The sequence below is a fragment of the Balaenoptera musculus genome, chromosome 1 (assembly GCF_009873245.2).
Source record: "Balaenoptera musculus isolate JJ_BM4_2016_0621 chromosome 1, mBalMus1.pri.v3, whole genome shotgun sequence".
NCBI classification, from domain to species: domain Eukaryota; kingdom Metazoa; phylum Chordata; class Mammalia; order Artiodactyla; family Balaenopteridae; genus Balaenoptera; species Balaenoptera musculus.
In genome coordinates, this window is record NC_045785.1 from 109,707,238 (window position 1) to 109,724,662 (window position 17,425).

Below are 17,425 nucleotides of genomic sequence, written 5' to 3' on the forward strand. Positions count from 1 at the left end.
GTTTCTGTTTCATAGATAGGTTCATTTGTGTCATATTTTAGATTCCACATATAAGTGATATCATATGGTATTTGTCTTTCTCCTTCTGACTTCACTTAGTATGATAATCTCTAGTTGCATCCATGTTGCTGCAAATGGCATTATTTTGTTCTTTTTTATAGCACTGTGTAGTATTCCATTGTATATATGTACCACATCTTCTTTATCCATTCATCTGTTGGTGGACATTTAGGTTGTTTCCATGTCTTGGCTATTGTGAATAGTGCTGCTATGAACATAGGAGTGCATATTTTTTTTAATAAATTTATTTATTTTATTTATTTTCATTTTTGGCTGTGTTGGGTCTCTGTTGCTGTGCGCGGGCTTTCTCTAGTTGTGGCGAGTGGGGGCTACTCTTCATTGAGGTGCGCGGGCTTCTCATTGCGGTGGCTTCTCTTGTTGCCGAGCACAGGCTCTAGGGGCACGGGCTTCAGTAGTTGTGGCACGCCAGCTCAGTAGCTGTGGCTTGCGGGCTCTAGAGCACAGGCTCAGTAGCTGTGGCACACGGGCTTAGTTGCTGTGCTGCATGTGGGATCTTCCCAGACCAGGGCTCTAACCCGTGTCCCCTGCATTGGCAGGCAGATTCTTAACCACTGCACCACCAGGGAAGCCCGCATATATCTTTTTGAATTACGGTTTTGTCTAGATATATGCCCAGGAGTGGGATTGCTGGGTCATATGGTAGTTCTGTTTTTAGCTTTACGAGGAACCTCCATACTGTTTTCCACAGTGGCTGCATCAGCTTCCATTTCCACCAACAGTGTAAGAGGGTTCCATTTTCTCCACACCCTCTCCAGCATTTGTTATTTGTAGACTTTGTGATGATGGCCATTCTGACTGGTGTGAGGTGATACCTCATTGTAGTTTTGATTTGCATTTCTCTAATAATTAGTGATGTTGAGCATTTTTTCATGTGCTTTTTGAAAATGCCCCTTCTTATCTCTTAAACCTATTCTAGTCATTTTTGAAAGATGTTTACAGCCTGGTCAGTGGCTTAACTGATTTAAAAAGAAGGAGGGAGATACAGACCTTGATATAAAGTCCATTGTGTTCCTCCATTTAGCACACAGAAAGCTTATTGTGGTATATATAGGTATATAACTTTATTATTAATAATAACCAAACAGTATTCTTTTTGATAATAAAAAGTCCTAAAATAAAAGATGTGCAAAACATTTAATATGATAAAAATAAGATTCTGTAAGAATTAATATTTAGATGTTTAACATTAGAAATTATTTTAGTTGTGATTTAGCAATCACAAAATCATTTATTTTCACAACTCCCATCTGTGCAGTTGCTTAAACATTTACGCTCAGTAGTGCTTTTGGTTAGTATGATATCCTAAAGCTGTGCTGTTTGATTCCATAGCTGCTAGCCTCATGTGACTATTTAAATTTAATTTTAAATTCATTTAACTTAAATAAAATTTAAAATCCAATTCTTCGGATGCATTAGCACATTTCAGGTGTTGAGTAGTCACATGTGGCTAGTAGGTACTGTATTGGACAGCCCAGATATGGACCATTTTCATCATCACAGAAAGTTCTGTTGGAGAGGGCTACCTATGATATTCTTGGAATATTTCAAAATTAGTTTTGAATTGGTATCTGCCATAAATAGAGGGATGAAAATTGTCAAAAATAAAATTTGTGAAGAACACTTCTAAAAACTTCCACTCATATCATCTTAAAACTTCTTTCTTGGCCAATTCAGATAGTTGAAAAATTTCCATTTATAGTTTTTCATAATAGTTTTCGTACAGTTTTTACACAAGGCAGTAATTGCATTGGTAATAATTCTGATAGGCCACTTGAATTTCTTTTGTACTTTCTGAGCAGTTCTTAGGAGGGAATGTTGATCCATCTAAATTAATTGTATTGGGGCTTCCCTGGTGGCACAGTGGTTAAGAATCCACGCTCCCAATGCAGGGGGCCTGGGCTCAATCCCTGGTCAGGGAACTAGATCCCACATGCCACAGCTAAGAGCCTCAACTAAAAAGATCCCGCACACGGCAACGAAGATCCCGCATGCTGCGGTGCAGCCAAATAAATAAATAAATAAATATTCGAAAATAAATAAATAAATACAAATGTTTTTTAAAAAATAGAATAGAGTCTTGGCAGAATTTTGGTTAAGGGAATTTTGCTATGTGGGAGACAGGATTTTAAAACTCAACTTCCACCTCTTCTTTAAGATAATGGTATTGTCTTCTATATATTAATGCATGATTCTGACCAACACACCTGCATCTTCTACTGAAAAGGGCTATCCACCTCTGCAGTAGTTCTTTGCCTTTGTCAAAGCCAACAGAATCAAAGTAATTTCATAAGGCCTTCTGAATATGGAATACATATTGTTTCTTTGCACATATGGCACTCTAAACACACTAGCTTCCATTTATACATTTAACAAAAAATATTTGTTGAGCACCAAGTGTGTGCCAGTGCTAGAGAAATAAATAGGTTTGGGTTGTTCTGTGGCAAAATATAGAAAATCTGAATTTAACAAGCATAGTAATCTATTATGAAATTATTTTTTAGACTCAAGTTTGTATCTTGTAATCCTCAGTTAAGAACACAAGTGCAGTTAGTACATTGATAGGTTTCCCCGTGGGTCATCTGAACTGAGTATAAAATATGCTTCTCTTGAAAACCTAGTGCCAGTGTACAAGTGTGTACTGGCCCCGTAATACTGTAGTCCTATTTTAAAGATCTCCCCCCTGACAAAAGTTTGGGTTTTATTCAGGTATCAGTGTTCAAAGACATTAGCCTAGTCAGTGGTCATGGTCAATACATTGAAACTACCACCTCAGATGGACCCTTCAGAGCCCGTAGGTCTTGATACCATTATGTATAACAACTTAGCACAGTTGATAGGCCTGAGATTAGGCCAGATCACTACGATTAGTTGCCAGATCACTGTGAGATCTTCAGCAATTCACAAGCTTGTCACTTTCAGTTTCTTTTCGGTAAATTGGGGATGTTCAGGTTGCTAGCTCTCAAGTAGAATCTTGGCAAAATACTCCAAAGTTAACAGATAAATAAGCTTTGTGTAAGTTCCCTTGCTCTCCAAATACAGAGGACAGCTCATACCTTTGCCATAGTTTGTAATACCCAGTGTGATCAAAATGTTTTTGTTTTTTACCTGTTTGCAAAGTTAGATTGAATCTCAAATTTGGATGGTTGAGGATATAGTGTACATAAGACTTGTGTTTTCTTTTTTCTCTCTCTCTTTTTTTTAAGTCTTTAATACTTATTTATTTATTTTATTTTTGGCTGCGTTGGGTCTTCGTTATTGCGCGTGGGCTTTCTCTAGTTGCAGCGAGCGGGGGCTACTCTTCGTTGCGGTGCGCGGGCTTCTCATTGCAGTGGCTTCTCTTGTTGCGGAGCACGGGCTCTGGGCACGTGGGCTTCAGTAGTTTTGGCTCGTGGGCTCCGTAGTTGTAGCTTGCAGGCTCTAGAGTGCAGGCTCAGTAGCTGTTGCACACAGGCTTAGTTGCTCCGTGGCATGTGGGATCTTCCCGGACCAGAGCTCGAACCCGTGTCTCCTGCATTGGCAGGCGGATTCGTAACAACTGCACCACCAGGGAAGTCCCTCTCTTTTTTTTTTTTTTAACTCTCACACAAACAGTGAACATGTGTAACTTACGTCTTGCCATTGTTGAACTGACAAATAAGAAGTTTCTGGGTTTGGGGTTCCCTGGTGGCGCAGTGGTTAAGAATCCGCCTGCCAGTGCAGGGGACATGGGTTCGAGCCCTGGTCCGGGAAGATCCCACATGCCGCGGAGCAAATAAGCCTGTGCACCACAACTAGTGAGCCTGCGAGCTACAACTGCTGAGCCCACGTGCCACAATTACTGAAGCCCGCACGCCTAGAGCCCGTGCTCCGCAACAAGAGAAGCCACTGCAATAAGAAGCCCGCACAGTGCAACGAAGAGTAGCCTCCACTCGCCGCAAGTAGAGAAAGCCCGCGCGCAGCAACAAAGACCCAACACAGCCAAAAATAAATAAGTAAAATAAATTTATTAAAAAAAAAAAAGTTTCTGGGTTTGTGTTTGTCAACATAATTTTTAATGATTTCACACAGGGCGGTATATGTGGAAGTCAGTGTCTCTCAAAGTGTAGTTGCCAGCCCAGTTACATGGGAATCACTTGTCAAGCCTGCTCAAAATGCAGATTTCTGGACCCCACCTCACATTTACTAAACCAGAATCTCTAGGGGTAGGATCTAGAAATATTTGTGAAGATTTTTACAGAAGCACCCTAGTGAGTCTGCAACTTTAGGTGCTTGAGAAACACTACCCTTGGAATTTGGGAGAGTTGGCTTCCAAGGTTCCTCTCAGGCCTTTATTTCAATTTTAGATCTGGTTTGACCCTTGGCAGGTTGTTTGGGAGAACAGAGAGTTCTCCAGAATGGACCTCCATCCCCTCACCTAAAGTGTTTTGCTCTGTTAAGTACTGTGTCTCTGCTTTAATAACCGTCCTATTTCAGTATTTACCAATCTTGCTGAACATTGAACATTTATAAAATGTCCCATGTCATACCTGTCCTCTTCTCTTGCCTGATGTGCACCATCATCTAAGTGGTATGCAAATCAAGGAAGGTAATTTAGGATACATATTTAGCTACTCAGAATTTAATATGAAAGGAGAATAGACAGGATAATTTTTTGTTTGAAGTACATAGCTACACCCTTATGTAAATATGTTTGAAAACAAAAATTAACTTTCCTTTGGAAATTTGGATGTATGTAAAATTTTAAATATTTCTTCTCTATGTTTTCTGCAAATCGAGGAATGTAGAGATTGCCCACTTAAAACTGAGAAATACTACCTGACCTGATAATCTCGGGAAAACCTTAAATTTCCCCAATGACACCTTACCTTAATGGAGCCTTTAAAATTATTTTTTAAAGCTGTCATATATTGAATACCTAATTATGTACTAAGTACTATGCTAGATACTTTTCAAGGTCACAAATAACTGTATGGTATAGATGCTATTATTATTTCCCGTTTTATGGAAGAGGAAACTAAGGCTCCTAGGATTTAATAATTTGCTAGAGTTCAAATAACTTGCCCAAGGTTACAGAGTTAGGAAGTTATGGGTCCAGGATTCAAGCCTGGGGCGTTCTGGGCCCAGGCTCTTGATCACTACTCTGTGCTGTTTGCTGCTTGTTATAACCCCAGAAGAGTTCTCTCCTATATCATCCACTGCCTGTCATATTTACCAAAGTATAGACAGTAGTCAGAGATTTCTTTTTGTTCATAGTGCCAGTAGAAGGCCTAAGCAGTTTATCACTGATTCAGGATGGATGATGATAAAGGGGGATGGATGGGGTAATGGAGGGAGACAGAGAAGAAAAATGATGCAAATGAAGTATTTTGGCACTTCTGTATTGACCCTGTCCCTGTGTTCTTGGTACCCCTTTATAAGTTTTCACCTTTAAAGTTGCTATTATTTTACCTAAGCAGAAGTAAATACAAAATAGGGAAGGGAGACTGTGGTGTAATTTTTTTTTTCCCCCTGGGCCCTTAGGTCTTCCCAGACAGTCCCTGGTGGCAGTAGAGACAGTCTTAGGTGCCATTCCTTGGTACCACAGCCATAGGTTGCCTAGGGTCCTTTTTGTGCCTGTCTCTTCTTTTCTCTTGGTGAGGCAGAAGGCAGCTCTCCAGTGTATTCTAACCTCCGTACCCATCTAGTTGAAATCAACTAGTGTGCTATACCTTTGTCTTCTCTCTAACTCTCTGCGCACCTCCCCACTGTGCCTTGTTCTTCCTGTGTGACATGCAGATGGGGGTGTCACACAGACTTGAGACTATTTGCTTGTTTCCCAGGCAATCACTGAGGAAACCAGGTCAGAGTCCATGCGTCTTCTTTTTTCCTTATCATCTTTTCCCTATTTCTCTTCTACTCTCCTTCCCATTCATTCTCTTTTACTCTCTCCCCTCTCAACTCAACATAGTGAGTTAAGTAAGAGAGAGGCCAGGCTTAACTGTAGAGGAGAAGGGACAAAGAGTTCAGAGACCTCTCTGGATCAGTCTTGGAGCATTGTACCTGTGAGGGTCACATATGTCACTTGTTTTTGGTCTAGATGCTTTCTAAGGAGACACATATGCTGGAGACCCAGGGGGCAGTGGGGCTAAATGGGACTAGTTGGTAATAGAGAAAGGATCAGAGGCCTAGAAATTAAACCTGGCTTCTAATCCTGGTTGTGCCACTTACTATTACCTGTGACATTAAGCAAGTCTCATATTATTCTGAGTTTCTGTAAAATGACTAACTTTTAAAGTTTCCTTCAGCTTAAACTTTTTATGAATATGAGATTTGGGGTAGCTTAATCCTCATCACTGAGATCATTCTAACTTTTGATTGGAGAAGAGATGAGAAACATTAGCTCTCTTGCCTTAATTATAAGGATAGATTTGATTCCATCCCTTAGGTACAGTGAAAATAGAGGGCTGGACTAAATGGCATTGTGAGTTCCCTCTAGTCCTAGGAGTCTTGGTTGCAGTATCTCTTCTGGCTTCATTTATATATAAGTAGAGAAAGAGAGCAGGGTTGGAAGTATGGAGTTGGAAGTTAGAAGGAGGATAAAGGATCATCTAGGAGTCCTATCCCAGCTTGGCATTGGATGTGAGACCAGAGGCAAGGTCTTCAGGTTGTAAGGTTTCTCTTGGTTCTTTTGTGTGCCATCTCAGCAGCTTCTGTTGATGGTGTAGTTCCATAGTAACACTGTTTCTTTTTCCTTTTTTCTCTAGTACCTCAACATGCTAAGGACTTGTGAGGGCTACAATGAAATCATCTTCCCCCACTGTGCCTGCGACTCCAGGAGAAAGGGGCATGTGATCACAGCCATCAGCATCACGCACTTTAAACTGCATGCCTGCACTGAAGAAGGACAACCGGAGGTGAGAGTTCATTTAGCATGTAGCTGGGAAGTCAGGGGGCGGGGTCCAGGAACACTGGGAATACTTTGATACTTGCTATGTGTTAGTTCCTCCTTGTGGGGGAAATGATATCAAAACTGTTTTGACTGGGGTAAATAGGCTCTGGATCCACACTGCTCCTCACCTTCACTGGCTGCTTACACTGACTTTTATTCTTCTGTCACAGTCTTTTCCCTGAAATGATGTAGACATCTCTACTGATTTCTTTTCTGCTGTCTGGTTCAGAACCATCTTACCTAAGCTCCCCAGCATTCTCAAACTTACGCTCTTGTTCTCGGTTGTTTAGAACCAGGTAATAGCATTTGAATGGGATGAGATGCAACGATGGGATACAGATGAAGAAGGAATGGCCTTCTGTTTTGAATATGCTCGAGGAGAGAAGAAGCCTCGATGGGTTAAAATCTTCACACCATATGTGAGTGGTAGTTGGGGAAGCATGCACGGGGAAAGTAGATTGGGCTTAAAGTTCTCCTTAAGCTAAATGCGTAAATGGAGAGAGCTGTAGAGCAGTTGTTTTGAGATCTGAACCTGTTTGAATCCTAGAGCCCCAGGTTCTTCCTGTCTTTCCTTTAGGCCCGCGTAGGATTGGCAATTTCATATCCCACTTGACTCACAGTTACCACTAGAAGGAGCCAGAGAATAGCAGATGAGCCAGGCCTGGGTTTTATGGAGCTTGTTAAGGTTTTTCTCTAGGCTGAGCAGGTTTGGAAGGTGACTGACTCTGGGCAGGAGTTCAAAGCCATGGTCCTCTTGTGCCTGGTCTTGAGAAGTCAGTGAGTGTTGCTCTGTTTTTTTTTTTTTTCAGTTCAATTACATGCATGAATGCTTCGAGAGGGTGTTCTGCGAGCTCAAGTGGAGAAAAGAGGTAATTCTAAACAATCTTGAATTGACCTTTTCATCTTTTTTTGTTTGTTTGTTTAAAATGTATAGTCCTGTGGCCAAATACCTGGGACCCTCATCTCCATCTGTCTAGGAATATTAGTTAGAGACTGGTTATCCAATGTGAGCCAGGATATTCTTCCAGGGAGGTTATTAGCCTTGGACGCTAAACAGACTATGCCAAAAAGCCCTCCTTCCATTGTCTAGAGATTGGCCATTGGCTGCAGGCTATTCCATCTCTCATGACTTTATGCACCCTCCTCTGCCTGTTTTTTATCAGTCGCCCTCCATGTTCTTCCTGACCCAGAAGGGCAGCTGTCCTCAGTTTTCGCCGTTCTGACTGGGTGAGACATAAAAGAGTCTGTCTAGGCTAACCAAGAGTGTGTGTGCGTGAGAAGGTTTTTGCTGCTGCTTTCCTGCTGTCTGTATATGCCAGTGCTGGAACAGAAATTAAAACATTCAGAATAATTAGCTACTTACTCTCAAAGAAGATGTTTCCAAGGTTCAGAAGGTGAAGTCAGGAATAAGAAAATTTATATTCTTGGTATAGTAGAAAGAACATTGGGCTCTGGGAATCAGATCTGGATTCTCTCCCATCTTTTTTTCTCTCTGTGATCTTGGACAGATCAGCCTCCCTGGATCTCAGTTTCCTCATCTTTCCTCATCTGTGAGACAGGAAGGCTGAACCAGATAGTTAATATCCTAGGTCCCTTCCAACTCTAAAAGGCTATGATTCTTGATGGAAAGTTATATCAAGTGAAGAGGCCAATCAGATCAAGTCATCCAGTCATATATTTCCTGTGTGAGGGGTTGTCTCTAGATGGGAGGAGATGAGGACACCTAAGGCTTCCCAGTAACTCTTTTCTTTTTTTCCTTTCAGAACATTTTCCAGATGGCGAGGTCACAGCAGAGGGATGTGGCCACCTAGCCTTTCGTTACCCTCTTCCCTTCTCTTCACCCTCATCCTCTTATCCCTTTCGTCTCCCGTGTCAGACAGAGTAACCATTAACACAAAAGAAGAGAAAAAGGAAAAAAGTCATTATATTCAAAAGCCCTAAACTAACTATTATTAATAATCCCTCTGAATTTCATATCTCTGGATTTGAGCTGGTAGAGAACAGCAGATGGGTCAGCACCAGGAGTCAACTGAGTTAAGACAGGAAAAGAAATAAGCCCAACCAACTCGCCAAAGGTATCTTTGTCTTTTCACCTGGGCCTCATACCAACAGACTCTCCTTGTACTATATTTTTAGAACTGGAACTATGAACTCCATCCATTTGCACTGTTCAGGCATATATATGTATGTATGTAAAAATTATATATACACAAATTAGCTGCACGTATATACATATATATATTTCTTTTTAAATTTCATATTGATGGCAGTACCTTTTTTAGCTTGTGTTTTTACACACCTTTCACTAGAATTCATGACTTCTCTCTTGCTCTCTTTATTTTGAAACAAACTTTAAAAAGGAAAAAAAAAATTTACAGGGAAAAATACCTCTCCTCATGAAGGACTCGAAAAGTTTACAACCTGCCTGGGTTTTTCCCCCCTTTTTTGTATTGAATGAAGATTCTGGATCATGGGTTGCCATAGAGTCTGAGGAGCAAGGAGCATAGTTTCTTTATCTTCCAAGAGGCTGCTGGGGAAGAGAAAGAGGTGTGTTTCTCAAGGGCAGCAAGGCTGCAGATCTGCAGCGAGAGTCTAAAGACTTGGTGTGGTCTCTCTTGATTCCAAGACAACTTTCCTGGTCCATCTCTGTCTCTTCCACTCATGGCTTTTAGCCACATTCCACATCTTCCTGCTTCCCGAGGGCCCCCTGTATGCTTTCCCTCAACAAGCCTAGAATGAAGGGGAGGGCGGGCTCAGGAGGTTGATGCCACAGACACCTGAAACACTTAGTGGTCATGATTTCCCATTTCCCTGCTCTTTCTGAAGCAGGGACGGTACTTGGGACCAGAGTTAAAGCTGATACCTTTAGGCACAAAGATTGGACTTAAGTAGGGGGAAGGAAAGAAGAAAGTCCCTATGAATATAAGCTTTTCCCTACTCCATTGCTGACCAGTAACCACCCATAACTATTACATTCTCTGTGACTTCCTTAAACACCCATGTTGGGGAAGGATCTGACAGCATCCCCAAGGCCTTGGGGAAACTTGGAAGGGTCAGTGGTCTGTGCCAGGCAAACCATACCCCGTCCAAGCCAGCTGAGGACCCAGGAAGGAGCAGTAGTAATATGGTTGATTTGGGTTGGATCTCAGCTTTGAATTAAAAGGACCCTGAAGGAAAATCTTTTTGTCCCTCAAAGAGCTCCTCATCTGACCTTGCAGTTAGACCTTTTGAGACCTGAGGGCTACATCCCAGGGTCTGGGGCCAGGGCTAACTGGGGTAGAGCAACATTCTCAACCCCCAGCCTCCAAAGGTACTGCATTGGGAGCTCTGATGCAGTCAGGCTCTGATGCACCTGAAACATTTTTGAGCCTTCTTTACTTTTTTCCTTCTCTACCTTCTGAACAAAAACCTCCATAGAGTGGCATCTTTTGCTTTGTCTAACTGGGAGGCAACCATAGTTGGTTGTAGTCAACTCCACTGAGCAGTGTTGGGGTGGTTTGAAGTTTCTGTTTTTGTAACTTGTTTTTGCAGATTGTTGTGAGGCCACTTTGCTTTCTCTCTCACTCTGTTATCTTGGCAGGCGCTTGCCCCAGGGGATGTGGGATCATATAGGACATCCTATCTTTCCTCACCTTCTCCAAACCCAGGTGGAATCACAGAATGCAAAATGTAAGAAAGCTGAATGTTTAAAATTGCAGAGAGTGATCCCTGATTTGGAGGCTTTGGCACAGAATTAACTTCTTCTGGCTTAAATGAGTTTAATAATGAGCCAAAGGACCCTGGAAGGAAGGTATGTTGATTGCCCACTCCAAGATGCTGAAGAGGCTTTTGGCACCAGCTTTGTTCAAACTTTAAAAATAGCAGTTTGCCCCTATTCCGTCAGAGTGGGAGAGGAATGAACAAATCCGGGAGTCCGTGGGAAGCCCAGATGCTGACCTGTGATGTGAGAGTAGCGGGGATGCCTTTAGCGTGCATAGACGCTGCTCCTGTGTCGTTCTGACCTGGCACTCACTTGGTGCTTGGAGATTGGGTGAGGGCCCTGTAGGTAGTTAGCCTGTTTAGCCCCTGCTTGAGGCTGTACCACTAACAAAGCCCCAGCTACGGTGAGAAGGGGAAAGCAGGGAAGCCCTGGAGGACAGCGCCTTCTTCTCTCCCACCCACAGCAGCATCCTGCGATGGAGGCAGAGGTCGCTGTGGCTGTACAGCTCCGTCGGGTCAAGCTCCTCTTTGCACGAAGCAGTGTTAGTGTGATACCCTTTCCCCCTTGCTCTGCACTTCCTTCCTCGAATCCCTACCACCTTTCTCAGTCCAGGGTTCTGCCCAGGGAGGCCTCCGCTCAGTCTTTTTTTGCAGTTTGTCTCTGGGAAATAGAGAGGCTCCCCTTTCCCCCTGCTTTGCCCCAGCAGAGCCAGCAGGATCTCCCTGATCTCTTGTTGTCCTCCCTTCCCAGCAGAGAGTTTCTATCCTCTTTGATAAAAACTCAGAGTTTTAATGGATCAGGAGAAATGCAGGCCCTGAGAAACCTATCCCTGCAGAAAGGGTTCCCTTGGGCCATGCTTTGGGTTTTCTGCTCTTTATATTTTTATTTTACTCTCCATTTTTCTGCCCTCCCCTTGCCCTAGGTCTAAGCTCAGCACAGGCGAGTGCTCGGGGCAGCTCCTAGGCCTGGACAGCTCTCAGGGAGGAATTAGATAAATGTTCAGCATCCCCATGCCTGGCCCATCTAGTTTCATCCTTTAGTTACCCAGGCCAGTAGCTTCGGGTTATCCCCTCTTATATCTGCAAACCCAATGCTTGGAGCGGCAGCATAGGGCTCTAACAGGAGGTGATACCTCTCTCTTTCATTTCAGAATTTGCCAGCTTAGGGGCCTGGCTCTGGAAGGCAGTTTTCTTAAAGAGGACTGCATCCTGGGTGACCCGAAGTCTCCAGACCTAGGGGGACAACTGTGCCCTCCCTTCTCTGCTTCATGTTCTCTGGCTGGATTGATTCAGCGGTAGAAGCCATTTGGTCTGTTGCACCCCAACATACCGCTAGGTTCCTTCCAGAGTCACTGTGTCACATTAGCTTCCTTTTGGAGGGAGGGTGATGTGGTTGAATACTCAGAGAGCAGAGGCAGTGGGTGCGCGTCTTTGGTTCCCCATCTTCCGGTTTCACCTCCTGCCTTCCTCTTGCCCTAAACCTGAGCGCATCATGCCAGGCCTCACTCATACAGGATGGTGTCAGCTCACTCCTCAGCAGTAATCTAGGGTGTGTGGGAAGCTTAGGGCTCTGGGGAAGAACAGAATCGAAGAGGGGATGATGTGGGTGGAGGCAATGGCCAACTAACTGCTAAACTTGGACACCAGTTTTATATCGCATCCCCCTTTGTAAGCCGGTGAGCAGGGCTTCAGTTTTCCCCAGACCATGCACACTTTTAATTTATTTGAGAGAAACTCTAATTGTATTTTCACTGCAGTATCTTGTATTTTTTATTTGTGATTTAAGAAATGTGAAGAGAAAATACACAGACACATAATGGCTAACAGTGTTTCTTTCATTCCTTGTTCTAGAGCTAACCACTCTAAAATTGTTTGGTAATGTCACTTAGTGTAATTAATTGTAACATATTCTTTTAAATAAATTGATTTATTGATGAAACTATTCTTTGGTTTCCTAGACTTACAAATCCTTTGGGTTGTGTGGGAAGAGGTGAAGAAGGACGTTTGAGATTTGAGTTTGAATGATCAGTCTGAAAATGGGAAGGAACATCTAACTAGTTCTCCTGAGCAACTAACTAGTGAGGCGGTTGTTGGAGAGCAGGAGATGGGGAAGGGTGGGAAAAGGAGAAGCTGGGAGGCCCCTGGTCCAAAGTTCGATTTCCAGAAAATTCCTCCTTTGAAAATTCCTTCTTCCCCCTCAACCCTCAGGGTTGGTTGTGCCAGCTTGCACAAACTCCACGTTAAGACTCACAGGACTTCTGTTCCTCAGCCTTATGCAGATGGAGCCTGGCAGAGCCCTTGGGACAGATCTTAGCACCGTCTGCCTGCCCCCAGCCACATGTATATACTTTTTCATTTTTCAAGTTACTTAGGAAACTTCTCTCTGGAATCTGAACTGAACGGTACCTATTACCCCTAACGAATGCCAGCTCAATACTGTGTCCTCTGGGTGATTATATTCTCCCCTCTGCCCACACTCCTGAGAATAAGCGTGGTCTTGCATGTCCTTTGCTTTTGCGGAGGAATCTCAGGTGTTGTAGGCTGAGTACCTACTCTTAAGGATACCTACTCTACTCTGTGTGTTAGTTTATGGGCTGAATCTATTCTGAAAAGCTCAGCATTTGTTAGGTCAGATATTTTAAATTATTTTTCATAAACCTTCCTGTTTTGTTTTTCTAATCCCTAGCCATGTGCTTTTGCTCCTTGATTGGAGACCATAAGAGCAAGGAGCAGTTTGACATTTCGTTTGGCAGTTCGGGGAGAGACATTGCTGTGGGTCTCTCACTGAGCCGTCAGCATTCAATAATTGAAATCTGGTAAATATTACTATGCTAATGGGGAAAAAAGTTTTTTTTTCTTTAACAAGGAAAGAATCCACAGAGAAGTAGAAAGTGGAACTCCAGAGTTAGAATTACAGAAGTTAAAGTCAAACATTTATTGAATATCTGCTGTGTGCAGGGTATTGTGTTAGATACTGCAATAGATACAAAAGCAAAGTAAGAGACACTCTGCTAACTTTCAGCCTCTCAGAGGAATGACCATATGACCTAGCTGTGGAAGGGTTAAGTGCCGGAAGGACTAGAAAAGGAGGGGAGAAAGATCTCTGGATGAAGGCAATGAAGGAAGTCTTGATGAAGAAAGTGAAATGTTTAGAATAAGCAGAATTTCAACAAGAAGGCATTCAGCAAGCTTTACTGAGCCATTATGTGCCAGACACTAGTAATTGGGAATTGAAAAGACATGGGTGTGGTGGGGATCAAACTTGGCCATATGAGCAACAAATAGTCCTGTTTGATTAGAACTTAAGGTGTGTGTAGGAATAAAACAGAAGATAAGCCTTCGAAGAGCCTTAAATGCCAGGTGAAGTGCTCTACGTTAAAAAAAAAAGGGAGGGGGGGAATTCCCTGGTGGCCCAGTGGTTAGGACTCTGCGCTGTCACTCCCGATGGCCCAGGTTCAATCCCTGGTTGGGGAACTAAGATCCCACAAGCCATGGCACAGCCAGAAAAAAGAACCAGAGAAGTTTTGTTTTTCATCAGCTCCGGTTTAGAAACACTGATGTTTCAGAATACATACAGAGGGATCAATTAGGAGACTGCCATGATTAGTTAGTAAGTGGAGGCAGTGATAACTTGAAACGAGGGAAATGGGTATGAAAAAACTGTGGAAGTACAATCATTTATGATTTAGCATTAAACACTGAGTTGATGTGAGAGGAGTAAAAGACTCCCAAGGTTTCATGGTTAGGTGAACTTTGGGGAAGAAAATATTTTAGCTCTGGACCAATTATAATCAGGCATGTGTGAGAAATCTAGATACAGGTGTCCAGCAGTTATTTCTTAATTATTTGCTGAGCACCTTCTAATGTTCTGGGCACTGATGAGGATGGTGGGGATACAGTGGTGATAAGGCAGAGTAAATACCTGTGAATGAATTCGTAGAAGACAGGTATCTTCTCTGGAGAGCACGTTGTAGGAGAGGAGGAGGGGAAATGCAGAGACGGGTAAGGAGGATACTGCAGGCCTCCAGTGGGCGAGGGTGACCTGGACAGTGTTGATGGCGGTGGAGATGGAGAGACAGACGTGAGTACATCACCGACGCATTTTAGAGAGAACCAGTAGGGCTTTGCGGTTGGGTTGGATATGAAACGTGAGAGAAAGGCTGTGATCAAAGTTTTGGCCTGGGTGGATACACAGTGGTGCTCTTTACAAGCAAGGAGGACTGAGGGAGGAAAGGCACTACCGAAACTGAGTTCAGGAGAAACATTAGGTTAGAAACACATAGCTGGGAGTCACTTTCATTGAGTAGATGGGAAGATGCAACCCCATTTACGGGGAGCAAGAGGAAGCTGACTACTCAGGGAGATAGACCGAAAGAGGGGCCAGAGAAGGGAGAATCTAAGAGCCAGGAGCTTGAGCCAGGGCTGTTCAAGTTCTCAGATTTGGAGAAGAGAATGGCTTGGCCATGAATGGGAATTCCTTCAATCACAAATACAAGCAGCCAAGGCTGTGACAGCCTTTGAAATTTTAGCAGGAGTATGAAAAGACAAAGGCAACCCAGAAAGAGAGGGTGTCAAGCTACTGAAGGGTCCAACCCTAAGGAAGCAAGACACCTTGCATTACATTCATACATTTTAAAGCTCAGAAAATACAGACGGGATGAGAATGCATTGAAGGAATGATCTAGGGCTTTTCCCCTGCCACATTCTCATCACCACAGTCCCCCCTAACTGAGGATATTTTTCTAAATGTCTGTTTTTGTTTCTAAAACTAGAAGGCTTCTCCCAATCCCTGCTATTAACCTGTCAGCTCCACTCTTCTGCCTCGAGAAGTTATTTTCCTTCTCTCTTCTCTTTATTCTGCCATTAACATTTGAACAGTAACTTGATTATTTTAGAAGAAAATGGTGCTGAGTTTCATCTTGTTTGGTCTGAAGTTAGGTGATCCTATTGTCATCATTTTCTGTTTCTTCTGCATTTTATTACTGAGGCCTCTTCTGCTCAAAAGAGATGTTAGTGAACTTTGGTAGTTAACAGAACTATCCCTCCTTTATACCCTTCCTACTATATTTGAAGCCAGTATGATGTCTGAAAAAGTCTGTGTTCATACAAGAAACAAGTTAGGAGCTTCCTTTTCCATCTCAGATGGCCTCCTATGTTTTGCTGTCAAAGGGCCTGGAGAATCCCTGCCCAGATGTTGTTTTGATTCCCCAGAAGAACCCTCTGTGTCTTCTTCATCCCCATCATTCAGCCTGACTTATCTACTGCTCCTCTGGAGGAAATCTGGCTGCAGCCTTGCAGGGAGAGGGGACAGCAGTGAGCAGTAACAGACAATAAATGTATTCTTCAATGTTTGTGTGAAGGGCTACCACACTGAGGGGCTGCCTGAGATCTGGAAAGATGCCAGGAAGGAGGATCCTTCCTAGTCCCCCCAGCTCCCACATCTCAGGAGAACCCACCAGTCAGTAAATCACTCTGGGAGATGCCCTTTGGTTTAAACCCAACCTTCCATCTCTCCGTCCTGACCCAGAAACTGTTGCAAAGCCACAGTGAGCAGCTCAGGGGAAAATTCATAGTGTTAATACCAACTCCTGTTACCTTCCTCCTTGCGCACCTCTTCCCATGTCTGACTGCATGCACACGCGCGCGCGCACACACACACACACACACACACACACACCCATATCTCTATTTAACTGAGATTTCCGATGCTGCGTACTTGGCTCAGAATCCTGACTGGATTCCCTTTCTTCTGAGTAAGTCCCATTCCTGATGTCTTTCCAATCCGAGAGACGTTTCTTCCTGAAACAATGTCCACAGATAGCCCCTATAGTGCTGCACATGTTACTTCTGTTTTTAACTCTTCTTAGTTTGGGGCAGTTTAAGAGAAGGCAGAAGTATGGGGCAGAGGTGGGGGGTGAGTTGTGGGGATTTACTCATCCTGGCCTCAGGCCAGATCTGGGCTGGGAAGTGAGTAAGTTTATAAGCAGGACATAATGAGGGTGCGGTAGCAGGTAGCTGCCTAGAAGCAAATGGCCCATATGTTGTGAAGTTAAAGACGATACCTGTGTGAAGCCCAGCCCGAAAGCAATTCACAGAGAGGAATCTAGAAACCGCAGGGACCTTAGGGCTAATGCGTCCACCTTCACTGCTCCAGCCTGCTAGATACTCCTTGGGATCTTTGCCTCAGGTCACAGAACAGGTAGTTGAAGCTATGAGACAAGCACATCATGGGCTTTGGCACCTGGGTTCCATTCCTGCAGCCGTCCCTTAGTCGCTCTGTGACACTGGGTAAGTTAACTAACCTCCAAATCCTCTGTTTCCCTGTCTGTAGAATTCTATCCTGCCTCATAGGGCCGTTGGGAGGTTAAATGAGGAAATGCACATTACGGGCCTAGAACAGAATCATGTGCAGAGCAACTGCTTCATAAACGGTGGTGGTATAGTCAGCTCCCAGTAGCCCCAGTGGCCGGGTGCTGGGACAGCTCCCTCACATGAACAAGGGAGAAGTGGAGGTCTGGAGTGTGAGGCTGCACGTCCTCAGCCTTCAGAGGGACAGGGCTGGATGCGGGAGAGAGGCCTGCTGACCTGCTTTCTTCCCTCTGTGCCCAGCTCTACAGAGCATTCCAGAATTAAGCCCAAAACAAGGGCGGAAGAATAGGATCATGAAGCCGTGATCAGCGCCTGGACACTGCTCAAAGGCAAGGGCTGGGCCTTCCTGGTAGAGTTTTCTCTCCCAAA

The 17,425-nt window shown here is 43.7% G+C and overlaps 1 protein-coding gene across 3 annotated transcripts in view; it reads left to right on the forward strand.

The window, feature by feature from the left end:
- SNX27 (sorting nexin 27) overlaps positions 1-12,630 on the forward strand; it is an 85,738-nt gene extending 73,108 nt beyond the window's left edge. The window contains exons 9-13 of one of the 3 annotated variants that reach the window (XR_005021768.1): positions 6,804-6,953; positions 7,279-7,407; positions 7,798-7,857; positions 8,752-11,229; positions 11,839-12,630. Coding sequence is in view for 2 of the 3 variants with exons in the window: in XM_036868165.1 (XP_036724060.1) it covers positions 6,804-6,953; positions 7,279-7,407; positions 7,798-7,857; positions 8,752-8,799 (387 nt within the window). In the remaining variant the exon portion in view is untranslated. Of the gene's footprint in view, positions 1-6,803; positions 6,954-7,278; positions 7,408-7,797; positions 7,858-8,751 lie in introns of all 3 variants that reach the window. The other 2 variants (XM_036868165.1, XM_036868173.1) reach the window with 2 other exon arrangements.
- Positions 12,631-17,425: the final 4,795 nt, after the last annotated feature.